At 35.9% G+C, this 13,166-nt stretch overlaps 1 protein-coding gene across 2 annotated transcripts in view; it reads right to left on the bottom strand.

Annotated features, from left to right (window-relative positions):
• The window catches only part of MEIKIN (meiotic kinetochore factor), a 99,384-nt gene that overhangs the window by 75,378 nt on the left and 10,840 nt on the right, over nt 1–13,166 (bottom strand). For both annotated transcript variants that reach the window (XM_054694445.1, XM_054694446.1), the window contains exons 5-8: nt 11,785–11,904; nt 8,310–8,349; nt 5,403–5,467; nt 40–110 (exon numbers count right to left, since the gene is read on the bottom strand). In XM_054694445.1, coding sequence (XP_054550420.1) covers nt 40–110; nt 5,403–5,467; nt 8,310–8,349; nt 11,785–11,904 — 296 coding nt within the window. The remainder of the gene's footprint in view (nt 1–39; nt 111–5,402; nt 5,468–8,309; nt 8,350–11,784; nt 11,905–13,166) is intronic.

The following is a 13,166-nucleotide window of genomic DNA, read 5'->3' as shown; positions in this document are numbered from 1 at the left end:
AATTTATGGTTCATGTAGTTATTATGCTTTAATACTTGCTTTTTTCTTGCTTTTTTCAGTGGTTGAAGGATAAGGTTTCTCAGCAAGTAAAATTTCACAAGTTGCATTGTCTATGAATAAAAACATATTTTAGTATTCTAATTATTTAACCTGCATTAACTGTAAGTACAGAAGATAAGAGAACTTGAATTTGAAAAAAATTGATTTTAATAACTGTCTTTTTTAATAGCTTTAGAAAAAAATGTAATATGGGTTGAATAATCTGACTTGCTACAAATAGAAGAAAATATTCTTTAAAACATCTTTATCTCAAAAGCTCCAGATTTCACAGTAGTATTTAAAAAGGTTTTCTTTTCAATTAGTAGAGAAAGTTCTATGCTATTAAAATTCTTCCTAAATTATCCTTCCATGTTTATGCTTCTATATTTTCAAGCTCTCCCTTTCTATTGCAACATTTCTACCAGCATTTAAAACATACTCAAGCCTCTCTCATCTTAACAAAACCTTTATCTATACCTCATACTCCTTCCTGTGACATCCTTCTCTCTGTTCAGACAAGTTTCTTCAGGGAACTATCCACATATACTAACTTAACTTCTCCTCCTATTTATTCCCCAAACTACAAGAATGTAGTTTCAGATCCCACCAATAAAAGCAGAAACCTTTCCTTCCCATCTCACTGGATTTCAGGTCCATAGGTATGAACATCTTTCCTTTCTGGCCCCTTTCATGGCTTCTCTTCAATCTGAACTTTTCTCTTTTCCTAACTCTCCAGACTTTATCCAAAGCAAGGAATATTTGTAGAGTATCTACTATGTGCCATTTTACTTATCATATGTACCTAATACTGAAAATTTGGTTTTTCTTTATCTTTAACACCAGTACTTTAATATAATGCACCAAAATTTTCACCTTTAGATTGTTCCAACAGTTTTCCAATTCATTTCCCTCCTCAGTTCATTGTTCTAAAATACAAATTTAATGTCATCTGCTTAAAACTCTTCAAAGGCTTTTTATGCCCTCAAATTAAAATTCAAGCACCTTAATTTGGCATATAAAATTCTGCTTTTTATAATCTCTGTATTGTTTCATATCCACAGCCTCACTGTGGACACTAAAAGGTCATTTGATAAAATACAGGATACCCAGTGAAATTTGAATTTCAGATAAACAACAAAAAATATTTTTTAGAATAAGCACTTCCCATATAATAGTACAAGCATGTGCAATATTTGGGACATATTTTTATTTCAAATTTCTTTGCTGTTTATCTGAATTAAAATGTAATTGGGAATTTGGTGTCTCTATTGGCTAATTCTGACAATCTTTGAAGCTAATCATTCCTCATCTTCATCTCCCTAGGTAGAGAGAAATAGTAGGTTGAGAATTCTGAAGGAGATAAAATTGTTACCGAAGATTTGGTGATAGATTAGATACAGAAAGTGACAAAGACAAAATGTTGAGGATGATTTCCAGGTTTCTGTTCTGCTAAGATACATTTGCTAACTGAGATGGAGTACAGTGGAACATAACAAAGTTAGATCTTTGAAACTTCTCTGAAGAGGAAATGCAAATGGCCAACAGACATATGAAAAAATGTTCAACATCACTTGTAATCAGGGAAATGCAAATCAAAACTACCATGAGATACCATCTTACACCAGTGAGAATGGCACACATTAAAAAAACTAGCAACAACAAATGTTGGCGAGGGTGTGGAGAAAAAGGAACTCTTCTGCACTGTTGGTGGGAGTGCAAACTGGTCCAACCACTATGGAAAGCTGTGTGGAGATTTCTGGACCTACTAAACATAGAGCTTCCATATGATCCAGCAATTCCACTCCTAGGTATTTACCCAAAGGACACAGAAACATCAATTCCAAAGAACACCTGCACCCCTATGTTTATAGCAGCACTATTTACAATAGCTAAGCATTGGAAACAGCCCAAATGCCCAAAAATAGATGACTGGATCAAGAAGATGTGGTACATATACACCATGGAATATTACTCAGCATTCAAAAAAGATAAACACATGCAATTTGCAGCAACATGGATGGCGTTGGAAGGGATCATGCTCAGCGAAATAAGCCAAAAAGAAAAAGAAAAATACCGGATGGTCTCACTCATAGCAGGAATCTAGAAAACTTAAATAAGGGACCAGGAAAATGAATATAAGAAAGTGAAAATCAAAATCAACAAAAACTATGAACCAGAGACACTTTTTGGGGGGTGGGGGCGGGAGGGGAGGGATTGGGGTCAGAATGGGGCATTTGCAATTGTATGGGGGAATATAAAAATAAAATTTATTATTTAAATTAAAAAAAAAAAGTTAGATCTTTGTTGTGACAACTCACAGTCCTCATTGTTTTGTTATATTAATAACTACTTTGAAATGTCAGCACATTCCATTTACTTTCTTTTTTACATGATTCTTTTCTTTTTATTTCAGTTCCTGGGAGATGTCATCTAGTCCTATGGCCTCAAAACCTCTATACTCAAACTTTATCTATTGCCCCAATTTCTGCCCTGAATTTCAGAATGCAGTACCTCAAACTGTTTTTATGACACTCCACTTGAAGACTAATAATCTTCCTAATTTTTAAATATTTTATTGAAGTATGTTATATATATATATATACAATAGTGGCACAAATCTTTTATGTGTATATATTCATCCATATTATCACCATCTAGACCAAGATACAAAAACATTTGCAACACCTTCAAAATTTCCTATGTGTTCTTCCTTAATCAGTACTCCCTTTCAAAAGACTACCATAATGCTGATTTCTCTGTTACCTTTAATAGTCTTTTTTTTAAAAAGATTTATTTATTTATACATACAAGAACTGGGTACAGGCCAGAGGTGTGGAGGGTGAAAGGATTCACCAGAGACAGAGTGGGGAGAACAGGCAGACTGACTAAAAAACACTGCTGAGGGGAGCAGCAGGCGAAACGGGAGAGGTCTGCCGCGCCATGTGGGTAGCTCCCTGGCCAGCCAGGAATTGAACCCAAGCTGTAGAGGCTGCAGACAGCTTCACAGCGTGGCGCTCAAATGGCTGAGCCACCGGGGAGGCCCCCCTTTAATAGTCTTGCTTGTTCTTAAGGGTGATTTCTCTATCACCCTTAATAGTCATGTTATACAGAATTACACAATATATGCATGTTTGTGTCTGCCTTCTTTCATACAACATGGTGTATACAAGATGACAGGTCAAATCACTGTATCCAAACCAAATTCTCTGCTTTACAGTGCTCCTACCTCAAGAAACAATACTTACCATATCTACTCGCTTAAATCAATAATTTAAGATGTATCTTTGACTTCCATTTTTCTCTCTTACTCAATATTGAGTATAATTAAAAAATCCTGGAAAGTCTACCTTCAAAATAAATTCCAAATCAGACCACTGCTTTCACTTTAGTCTCATACACCATCATCTGACCACTGCAATAGTTTAAAAGGTTTCCTTTCTTCTACTGTTGCCTCCTTAGTCTATTCTCCACATAGTTGGAATGATCACTCTAAAAAATATATATCTCATTTTATATCTCATCCCTCTGTTTCTCAGCACATTTAGAATAAAATCCTTATTCCTTATGATGGCATATGAGACTTTACATTATATCACTTGACCAGCTCTCTGACAAAATTTCAACCATTCATTTTCATATTCACTTTGCTTAGTCACACTGACCTCTTTCCCTGTCTTCAAACGTGCCAAGGATATTCCCAGCTCATGGCCTTTTCATTTGTTTCCCTTGCCTATCATGCTATGCCCCAAACCCCCAATTTTCATATGGCCCACTCTCCTGCTTCATTCAACTTCTGTACAAACATCACCTCTTCAGAAAGGAATGATTACCCTATCTAAAATAGTATCCCCACTATATTCCTGATTTTACCCTGCTTTACTTTCCTTCAGTATTCTTATTTATTTATCTATTCATTATCTTTCCTCCTCCACTATAACCCAAGCACTAATAAAGCTGCAAATATACATCAGAGTATTAATCTCAGGGGAGACTCTAGAGTTAGAGAAAATTTGGAAGCCCTGTCTTTTACAGACCTATAACTATCAGGGCTTAGCTAAAAAAGAGATTAAAATCTAGGGGCCTAGAAGAACTACCACATTTAATAAGAACAGATGAAACTGTAAATGACACTAAGCAAGAATTATCTGAAACATAATTTCTCATTTGCCTCTATTTCTACACTACTGGATTCTTGAAGGTAGGAATACAGCTATTTCTTGATTTCATAACAGTAAAGAGCCTGACATTAGTGGAATATAGTGGGATTTGTTAAATTAAGCAGCATGTAAAAAAAAAAAGTCTCTAAAGCAAGATATAATTTATTTAATTTTAAATTAACCACATAAAAGAATACAAAATATATAATTCCAGAATCACTGGTCTGCCTTACTATCAGGCTTTATAAATAATATTTTTCACAATCAAAGCAATACTTTTTACTGAGAAACACCTAGGTAAACACATGACTGTTTTGGTATCATATCACTTTCCCTTTCATTACCTCTCCTCTCTTGTTCACAAGTTCCCTTAACTCTTCAATCTATAAAACAAATCTTCCTTCCAAGTTCACCCCGCAGAGTAGAAAGTGCTACTGTTTCCAAGATATGTACTTTCACATGTCTAGTTTTTATCATTAGACTATTTTCTCTTAGAACAGAAACTGTTTTTATCATTTTATAGCCACAGTTCCTAATAATGCCTGATATTTAGTAAAGCCCCATTAAAACAACTTCTTTAGGTGAGTATGCAAAATATCCTTTTTTTAAGTTCATGCAAACATTTACACGCATCAGGAGCAAACCCCAGCAGCAAATACATATGCTATAAGACAGGAAATAAAGAAAATAGAAATTTGAGATAGAGCTATTTATTCATTCTAAAAATAAATAGAGCATCTCTAATAGAAGGCACTTTTGTTGATCCTATTATTTTTCAATCATCACACATAATGCTAATAAATCTGTTTACAAATTTTCTCCCTCCCTTATGAAAGAAACTTACAAACTTATATGCCACTCCTTGCTGCGATGTTGAGCAATGCCTCGTATAGTCTACATACTCAGAATTGTTAGTTGTATTTAAAGAATTAAGATATATGAGGTTAAAAAGTAGGTCTTAAGAATCTCCACAGCACCCGTCATTAAATCATCTCATGAGCAGAATTGTTCATGAGATGATTTAATGACGGGTGCTGTGGAGATACTTAAGACCTACTTTTTAACCTCATATATCTTAATTCTTTAAATACAACTAAGTTAAAAGACAGTTTTCTGGGCTACCAGTTTCTTAACATACTGCATTATGACCAAAAAAAAAAAAGGAATACAGAATGATGAAAATGATTTAGTTTCGCTGTTTATTACCTGATTCTGGATTTGAAGTATTCTTTGGTTTTGGAGAAACATTTTGATCTGCAAAGGTCATCACTCTACAATGAAAACAAATTAATAGTATTCTTTAAAATTTTCAGTAACTTTTGAGAGTTTCCAAATATATTTGAAATAAGGACATTTATATGTAATCAATTATCCCGCAGAATAAATACAACTGGTTAGGAAAAAATGTTACTATATATATGAACAAAGAGTTTATAAAGGCAACATATCTACACATTTTTCAGTATGACATGACATGTATGGAGGACAAGCCATTGTGTGTGGTATCAGAGAGACCTGAGTTTAAAGCCCAGTGCTGCTGTTCATACTTGAGTGACTTTGGGAAAGTTACTGAATCTGTATTCAGTCTTGGCTAAGTGATTTATGCAAAAAGAATTGGAATAATGCTTCCTAGGATTCTTGAGGCAAGGATCTCAAGAAACAAGAGATAATATTTTTAAAAAATTAATATCCTTTTCTTTAACACTTTCACAAATGAGACTGCCCCAATTCAGTTCAAATGTATAGGGGAGTATCAGCTATTACAAGAAGAATATGAAAGGAATAAGTTCAGTCTTTGATCAGAAAATGAGAAACCTGAGTCCCTAACAAGACAATGAAGCTGAAAACCAAATGTGAAAAGATTTTTTTTGCTTACTGAACATTTGAACAAGGTAAGCAAAAGCCAATCTTATTCTTTCATATTTCCCCCTTTGAATATATTTAGTATGCTCTTGTATAATAAGCAATCAGTTTTAGGTAATAAAAAGACCAATATAATATAACACCAAACTCCTTTATCCAATTTAAATTAATTTCATTTCCCAAATCAGGCCTGACATAGATTCATAATTTGCAGGGAGGAAAGCAAACATGGTTGGTTTCTTCATTATTTCTTGCTTCCTTCCCACCCGTCCCAATACACACACAATTTGGAAATGTCTTTGGAATGCTCTGGCATTGAAGTAGGGAAAAGAAGTTGTAGAAAGGAATAGGAAAGGTCTTTCTTGATCTTGACTGATGCTATTGGTGCTCTTTGGGTGACAGATAACCAGTGCTGGCTCAAACCTGGAGTATTTTGAGGGGTCAGAGGATAGGATTTCCCTATGCTGGGGGCTCTCTCACTTGCTGCTCTTTCAGATCTCCTTTGCCTTTGCACTTGATAACAGAACTTCAAGCCCCTTTCAGTTGCATTTACTTTGTCCTTTGCAGGAAGTCATACTGAGCATGTTCCTTTTTAAGATGACCCAGAACTTTTCTCTTCTGTGGGAGCTACTTCTGATCTATGAACATTATATACATTATATACTTCTGATCTATGAACATTATATACAACTTTTTGTTGTGACAAACTCTGAAAGGACAACTAGTTTCTTTATTCTGCTATTCCTAAGCATCTAAGGGATCCTCTTATCTTTAGTCTTTTCAGGTGTGAGTCAGAAACAAACTACAGGAAATACATGTTGAACTTTATCAACAGAAGCTTCCTCTTTATTGATTAGGTGAGAGAGAAGACTTCCTCTAGCACCAAATTGTAAAGTAGAGGTAACACATGAGAAGACAACAGTTAAAAAAAAAAAAGTGAAGAGAAAACCAAAACTCTGTTTGTAATCTCAGAGAAGGCATTCACATAGGATTGGCTCAACATAAAAATCGGAGACACCTAAATAAGGGACTAGGAAAAAGACTAATTATAATAAAGTAAAATTCAAAATCAACAAGCAACTACAAACTAGAGACATACTATGGGGGGTGGGGGCGGGAGAAGAGAGAAGGATCAAAACAAAGGGGGTGGAAATTGTATGGGGACTATAATCAAGATGAAAATGCATACATTGTGCAAAAATGAAAAATGATGTAAAAAGTATACAAAATAAAATAAAGGAAAAAAATAAAATGAAAAAGTGAAATGATAAAAGTATAAGAAGAAAAAAAAGGGACACGATTTTTCAGGCCCTCCTAGGAGTCCTTCAATTCCTCTGCATTATGAACAGGCTCTCAAGGTCTTACACACAAGGCAATCTAAAATACCTGGCATTTGACTGCTATGGTGAGGTAACACTACCCCAAAGGTTGCAAAAAGGCAACCAAGGGGGGCCTCCCCGGTGGCGCAGCGGTGAGTGCTGGGTTAAGAAGCTGCCTGCAGCCTCTGCAGCGCCAGTTCCATCCCCAGCCGCGGGGTGAGGGTCCCACATGGTGCACAGACCTCTCCTGCTGCCCACTGCTCCCCTCAGCAGTGTACTTCATCAGTCTGCCTGTTCTGTTCCCTGCTCTGGCTCTGGTGAATTCTCTCATCCTCCCTTGATTCTGACTGTACCCAATGCTTATATAAATAAATAAATAAATCTTTAAAAAAAAAAAAAAAAGGAACCAAGGGCTTCCCTGGTCTCTCAGGTGGTTGAGCACAGTGCTATGAAGCTGTCTGCAGCCTCTGCGATGCAGGTTCTATCCCAGCTGGCCTGGGAGATACCCACACGGCACAGCAGACCTCTCCTGTCTCGCCCGCTGCTCCCCTCATTAGTGTATTTCAGTCAGTCTGCCTGTTCTGTTCCTACTCTGTCTTTGGTGAATTCTCTCACCCTCCTGCACATCTGGCCTGTGCCCTGGTTCTTGTATGAATGAATAAATAAATCTTTTTTTTTTTTTAAAGGCAACCAAGGCAAACAGTGGTTGTAGGACTAAAATGAGACACAAAGAAAGGGCTTGAGGTAAAAGGGCTTTCTTTTACCAATAAAAGAAAGCTAAAGTTAGGAAAGCAATTGAAAACAGTATTAGTCTTCAATAAATATTTACTAATGGGACATCTGAATTTGTGGGCTAACAATCACACCTGCTATATATCTATTAGAACACAGTTTTAGAAAGTATAACAACTTTCAAAATGATAGTTCTTACTTTTGTCTATGGCATATCTGATAGTCTTCTGAAGAGGTACCTAGGTAGGAAAGTAGGAAAAATGAAATCTATTAGAAATAAAATTTCTATACTCAAACATAGGCTAGAGGGAAAAATAGGTAAAATAGGTAAAATAGGTAAAATAAATATGTCCTCTAAAATGGTACTATTGTTGTTAACTTTTATAATTTTACTGTTTTAGTTTTCATGACTGCCACTTAAATTAAGTAGAAGTATTTTATACAAAATTCTTACAAAATTTCATGAGGAGCAGGAATCTATTATCTTGTATTTTATATATATTTAAAATCTTAAGAGGTATTTACTATCTCTGTTTTATATGTAAGATAAAAATAACAGATCAAGTTATGAAACTAATAGCTATGCACCTTCAACATTTTTTTAATTCATGAGATACCATTATTTCACATCTTTGTTTATTTTTTCACAATATAGGATTTCACCCCTCAGGTGTGATGGAAGCTATGTGGAAAACCATACTTTTCCCACCATCAAAGTACCCACAGTCCTCCACCACTGTTCATTGTGCTCTCCCCTTAGATGCCTCAGATCTATGATCAGCTTTCAAGGGTTGGTTTTAAATTCTGTCTTTGGTCTTTTGTTTGACTTCTCTATATTCTACATATGAGTGAAAACATTCTGTATTTATCTTTTTCTTCTGGTTCACTTCACTCAGGATAATCCCTTCCAGTTCCATCTGTGTTTCTGCAAATGGCACAAGTTTACCTTTTTTGATTGTTGAATAGTATTCCTGTGCGCGCACGCATGTGTGTATGTGTGTGTGTCAGTGTGACATCTTTTTGATTCATTCATCTCTTTTGGGGCCTTTAGGCTGTTTCCATATCTTGGCTATTGTAAATTGTACTGCTATAAACATATGAGTACAGGTTTTCTTTTGAATTAGTGTTTTTGTGACTTTGGGTAGATATCTGAGAGTTGCATTTTGAACTTAAACTCAGGTCTAATGTCTTTTAATTTAGTACCAAAAATATAGCTTTGCATATTAGTAGATTGATTAGTTAAGACTACGCTACCAGTTAACATTTTACTGCCTAGGTACTAGTATATTGCTAAGAATAAAAAGAACCATAGAAGTAGTCTTCTGAAGAGGTTATAACCTTCAGCAGCTGTAGAACTTTGCCTATATACAATTAGAATTTAAAATTCCCAAAAGCTGAGTGAAAGTGATTGCTCCTAAGCATTGCAAAGTCTTTTCTTAAAAGGGAGGGTCCCCAAATATAAAGGACTACAGTGCACACTTATCATTCAACATTTATTCTCTGCTTTTGCTGGTAAGTTTCCTGCTTCTTCTTCTTCTAAAGGATCATGCCTGGTCCATAACTTTAATGCACCATAGGCCCTGCATCTCCCTGGCCAAAGTGACTGGTTCAGGGAAAGGTATATGAACTAATTTAAGACAATGTGTAAGGTCCATGACTTCTGTTCAGACTCTTGGGAAAAAGAAGCACCGTGTTCATTGGATTTGAGACTGTAAGTATATAAACCTAAAAAAAAGGGGGGTTGCTAAAAAGGGTTGCTATATGAAAGCAATGTGGCTGATACTATTGCTGACATGGAAGGATCCTAAGTTCAGAGATAGAAAGGAGCTGGATTCTACTGATATCATTTGACTCTGGGTCAAGTTGTATCTGTTTCTGATTTAATATTCTATATTTCATGTACCTGCAGTAATAAATTTCCTTTTTAACTTAACATAGTTTGAGTTTTTGGGGTTTTTTTGGTCATTTTATTGTCAAAGAATCTAATTGAAACACTGGTAAAAAGACAAGCTGTTTCGGGTCTCCCAGGTGGTACAGCGGTTGAGCGCTGGGTTGCGAAGCTGCCCGCGGCCTCTGCGGCGCCAGTGCGATCCCCGGCTGCTCCCCAGCCACCGGAGGAGGGTCCCACATGGTGCGCGCAGACCTCTCCTGCCGCCCGCTGCTCCCCTCAGCAGTGTACTTCGGTCCTTCTGCCTGCTCTGCTCCCCGCTCTGGCTCTGGTGAATTCTCTCACCCCCCCACGCTTCTGACTGTACCCAGTGCGTGTATAAATAAATAAATAAATAAATCTTTGGGGGAAAAAAAAAGAAAGAAAGAAAAACAAAGCCAATCATTAAAAAAAAAAAAAAAAAGACAAGCTGTTTCTTTGAGCACTTGACAGGAGTTGCCAACCTAAACCTAACAATAAAGACAAGGTTTTAAGATGCTGTTAGAAATACAGCTAACCAGATAGTTCTCAGCTCTCCTAGAAGGGACCTCAAATCCAATGCAAATTCTTTTTTTTTTAAGATTTATTTTTTATTTATACAATAGCTGGGGTACAGGCCAAAGGCGCAGGAGGGTGAGAGGACTCACCAGAGACAGAGTGGGGAGCAGAACAGGCAGACAGACCGAAAGCACTGCTGAGGGGAGCAGTGGGAGAGACAGGAGAGGTCTGCCGTGCCATGTGGGTATCTCCCTGGCCGGCTAGGAATTGAACCCCCGCTGCAGAGGCTGTGGACAGCTTCACAGCGCAAAGCTCAAACCACTGAGCCACCGGGGAGACCCCCAGTGCAAATTCTTTGGCAGATAGTCCCTCCCTGTTTTGTGGCAGACTCTGACAGGCAGGCTGACAACATTCATTCCTACTCCTCTCTCCATTTAGCATTTTGCTTGCCTTCTACCACTACACAAACTAAGAAAGCAAAAACACATAATTTCCTAGCTTCTCAAGTAGTACATATATTTATTTATTATAAAGGGAAAACAGTAACTTTTCAGTAGAGAAAACCTTCAGTCACCACCTTAATCAAGCGATGATGTTCAACATCATCGTGATAACACGTATTGACATCAAGATCTCCTTTAACAGAATATCCTAAGAAGGGGACAACATTTTTTTCCTGTGGTATTCTTATCCAAAATTGTATAACCTTACTTCAACAATGAGAAAAGCTATACAAATCCAAATTGAGAGGCACTCTCCAAAATAACTTGATCACATTCTTCAAAAGTCTCAAGATTATGAAAGAATAAGAGGTGTCACAGATTGCAGAAAAATAAAGGAGAAATAACAATCAAATGCAATGTAGGCTCTAGTTATTATCCTGAAACAGAACAAAAGCCATTAGTGGAAAAACAGGAAATATTTGAGTAAGGTCTGTAGTTTAGTTAAAATTTTGCTCTAATGTTAATTTCCGAATTATGGTTATTGTGTTTTGATGATATAAGAAAAAATTTAGGAAAAGCTGGGTGAGAGGTATAAGGGAACCCTCTATTTTTGTAATTTTTCTGCAAACCTAAAATTAGTTCAAAATGAAAGTTACAAAATAGTAAATCCGTATGTGCTAAAGCTACTATGTCAGATAGTATGTATAGCCAGAGGTAATGCTAATTGATAAACTTAGCTTGGGAATAATTCAAAAGAAAAAATACTTTGCCCCTATAAACTTAGAAAAAAGAATGTAAAAACTCACCTAAAATTGTAGAGAGGTTTAAAAACTGTGCTGCCTTCTCTATCACTACTGCTTTACTGGTATCCAGAAGAGTGGAATTCTTGTATAGCATGTGTTCTTCCAACTTGGGATACTCCAAATCTAAAAACACAGGGAGAAATGGCACAAAACTTTAAACAGCATGCAAATGACAGGTTACCTTCTAGTCTACAGTAACTTAGGTCCTCAGCCTATACCAAGGTAGGGTAACTGAAGAGGAAAATGACAAGTCTTGATGGTATCTTTGGCCTATTCTGGTTCTCTAACCTTTCAGATATTTGCCCTACAAACATTATTGGTGCACGGGAGCTAGCTCTCATATTTTATGTAAAAGTGACATTAACTGTCATATCAGAAAATAACACACTAATACTAGGTATCAGTTTTAAGCTTTCTATTGATTTACCACTTTGGAAGTATGAGGTCATTCTCTCTAATAGCCCCCATCCCACCTTTCCCATCCTTCCCCTATCTTTCCCACACTTCTCATTGTCTTCATATTCTCATATTGCACATTAGGTTAGATATTTAATGTAGACATTATGATAAGCTGCTATAGAAATGCTAGTCTTTAGCATATAGTAACCATCTTTTGTTTTTTCTGGAGTCAATGTCTTTTTCTTAAAATTTTCTTAGTTTCCTCTATTTTTTTTAATCTATTTAATCCCCAAACTATACCAAATCCACTGTGTTTATTCCATTCTCTAGTGTTCTGAACTTTTGTTATGTTCTAACTTGGTGTTTTTCATCTGTTACTCTAGGCATACTGTGGCCCTTCTAACAGAAAATCATACTTTTTAACCTTAAAAAGTTTTTGAATAATATCTTTGACAACTTCTTCCTCTCTTTATTTCATTACCTTTTTCTGGAACTTTTATTTGATATTAAATTCCACGTACTACTTTATCTATCTTTTTTCTTTATTTTTCCTTTTACTGACTTTTTTACCAGGAAATCTCAATTTTATCTTCTAATCCTTTTACTGAGTTTTCCATTCTGCTGTTGTACTAGATTGTTCTCTGAATATTCACACTTTTGTAGAGCATCCCATTCATATTTAATGGATGCAATATATATTATTCAAAGAAGACTTTTTCCCCCAATATTTTCCCTATATATTTCTATTTCTACTTGGTTGCATTTTATTATTTTTAATTTTTTTAAGTCTATTGTGATAAGAACACTTAACATGAGATCTACTATCTTAAATTTGTAAATGTACAATAGAGTATTATTAACTATGGCAGAGTGTTGTAGAACAGATCTCTAGAACCACTTTGTTTTGTACAACTGAAACTTTACTTGCTGACTAGCAACTTCCCCTAATTCCTTCTCCCTAGATCCCCAGGCCACCAACATTTTAC

Source organism: Talpa occidentalis, unplaced genomic scaffold (assembly GCF_014898055.3).
Source record: "Talpa occidentalis isolate TD23 unplaced genomic scaffold, MPIMG_talOcc4v2.1 talOcc4.13, whole genome shotgun sequence".
Classification (NCBI taxonomy): domain Eukaryota; kingdom Metazoa; phylum Chordata; class Mammalia; order Eulipotyphla; family Talpidae; genus Talpa; species Talpa occidentalis.
This window is presented reverse-complemented; position numbering and strand designations above follow the sequence as displayed.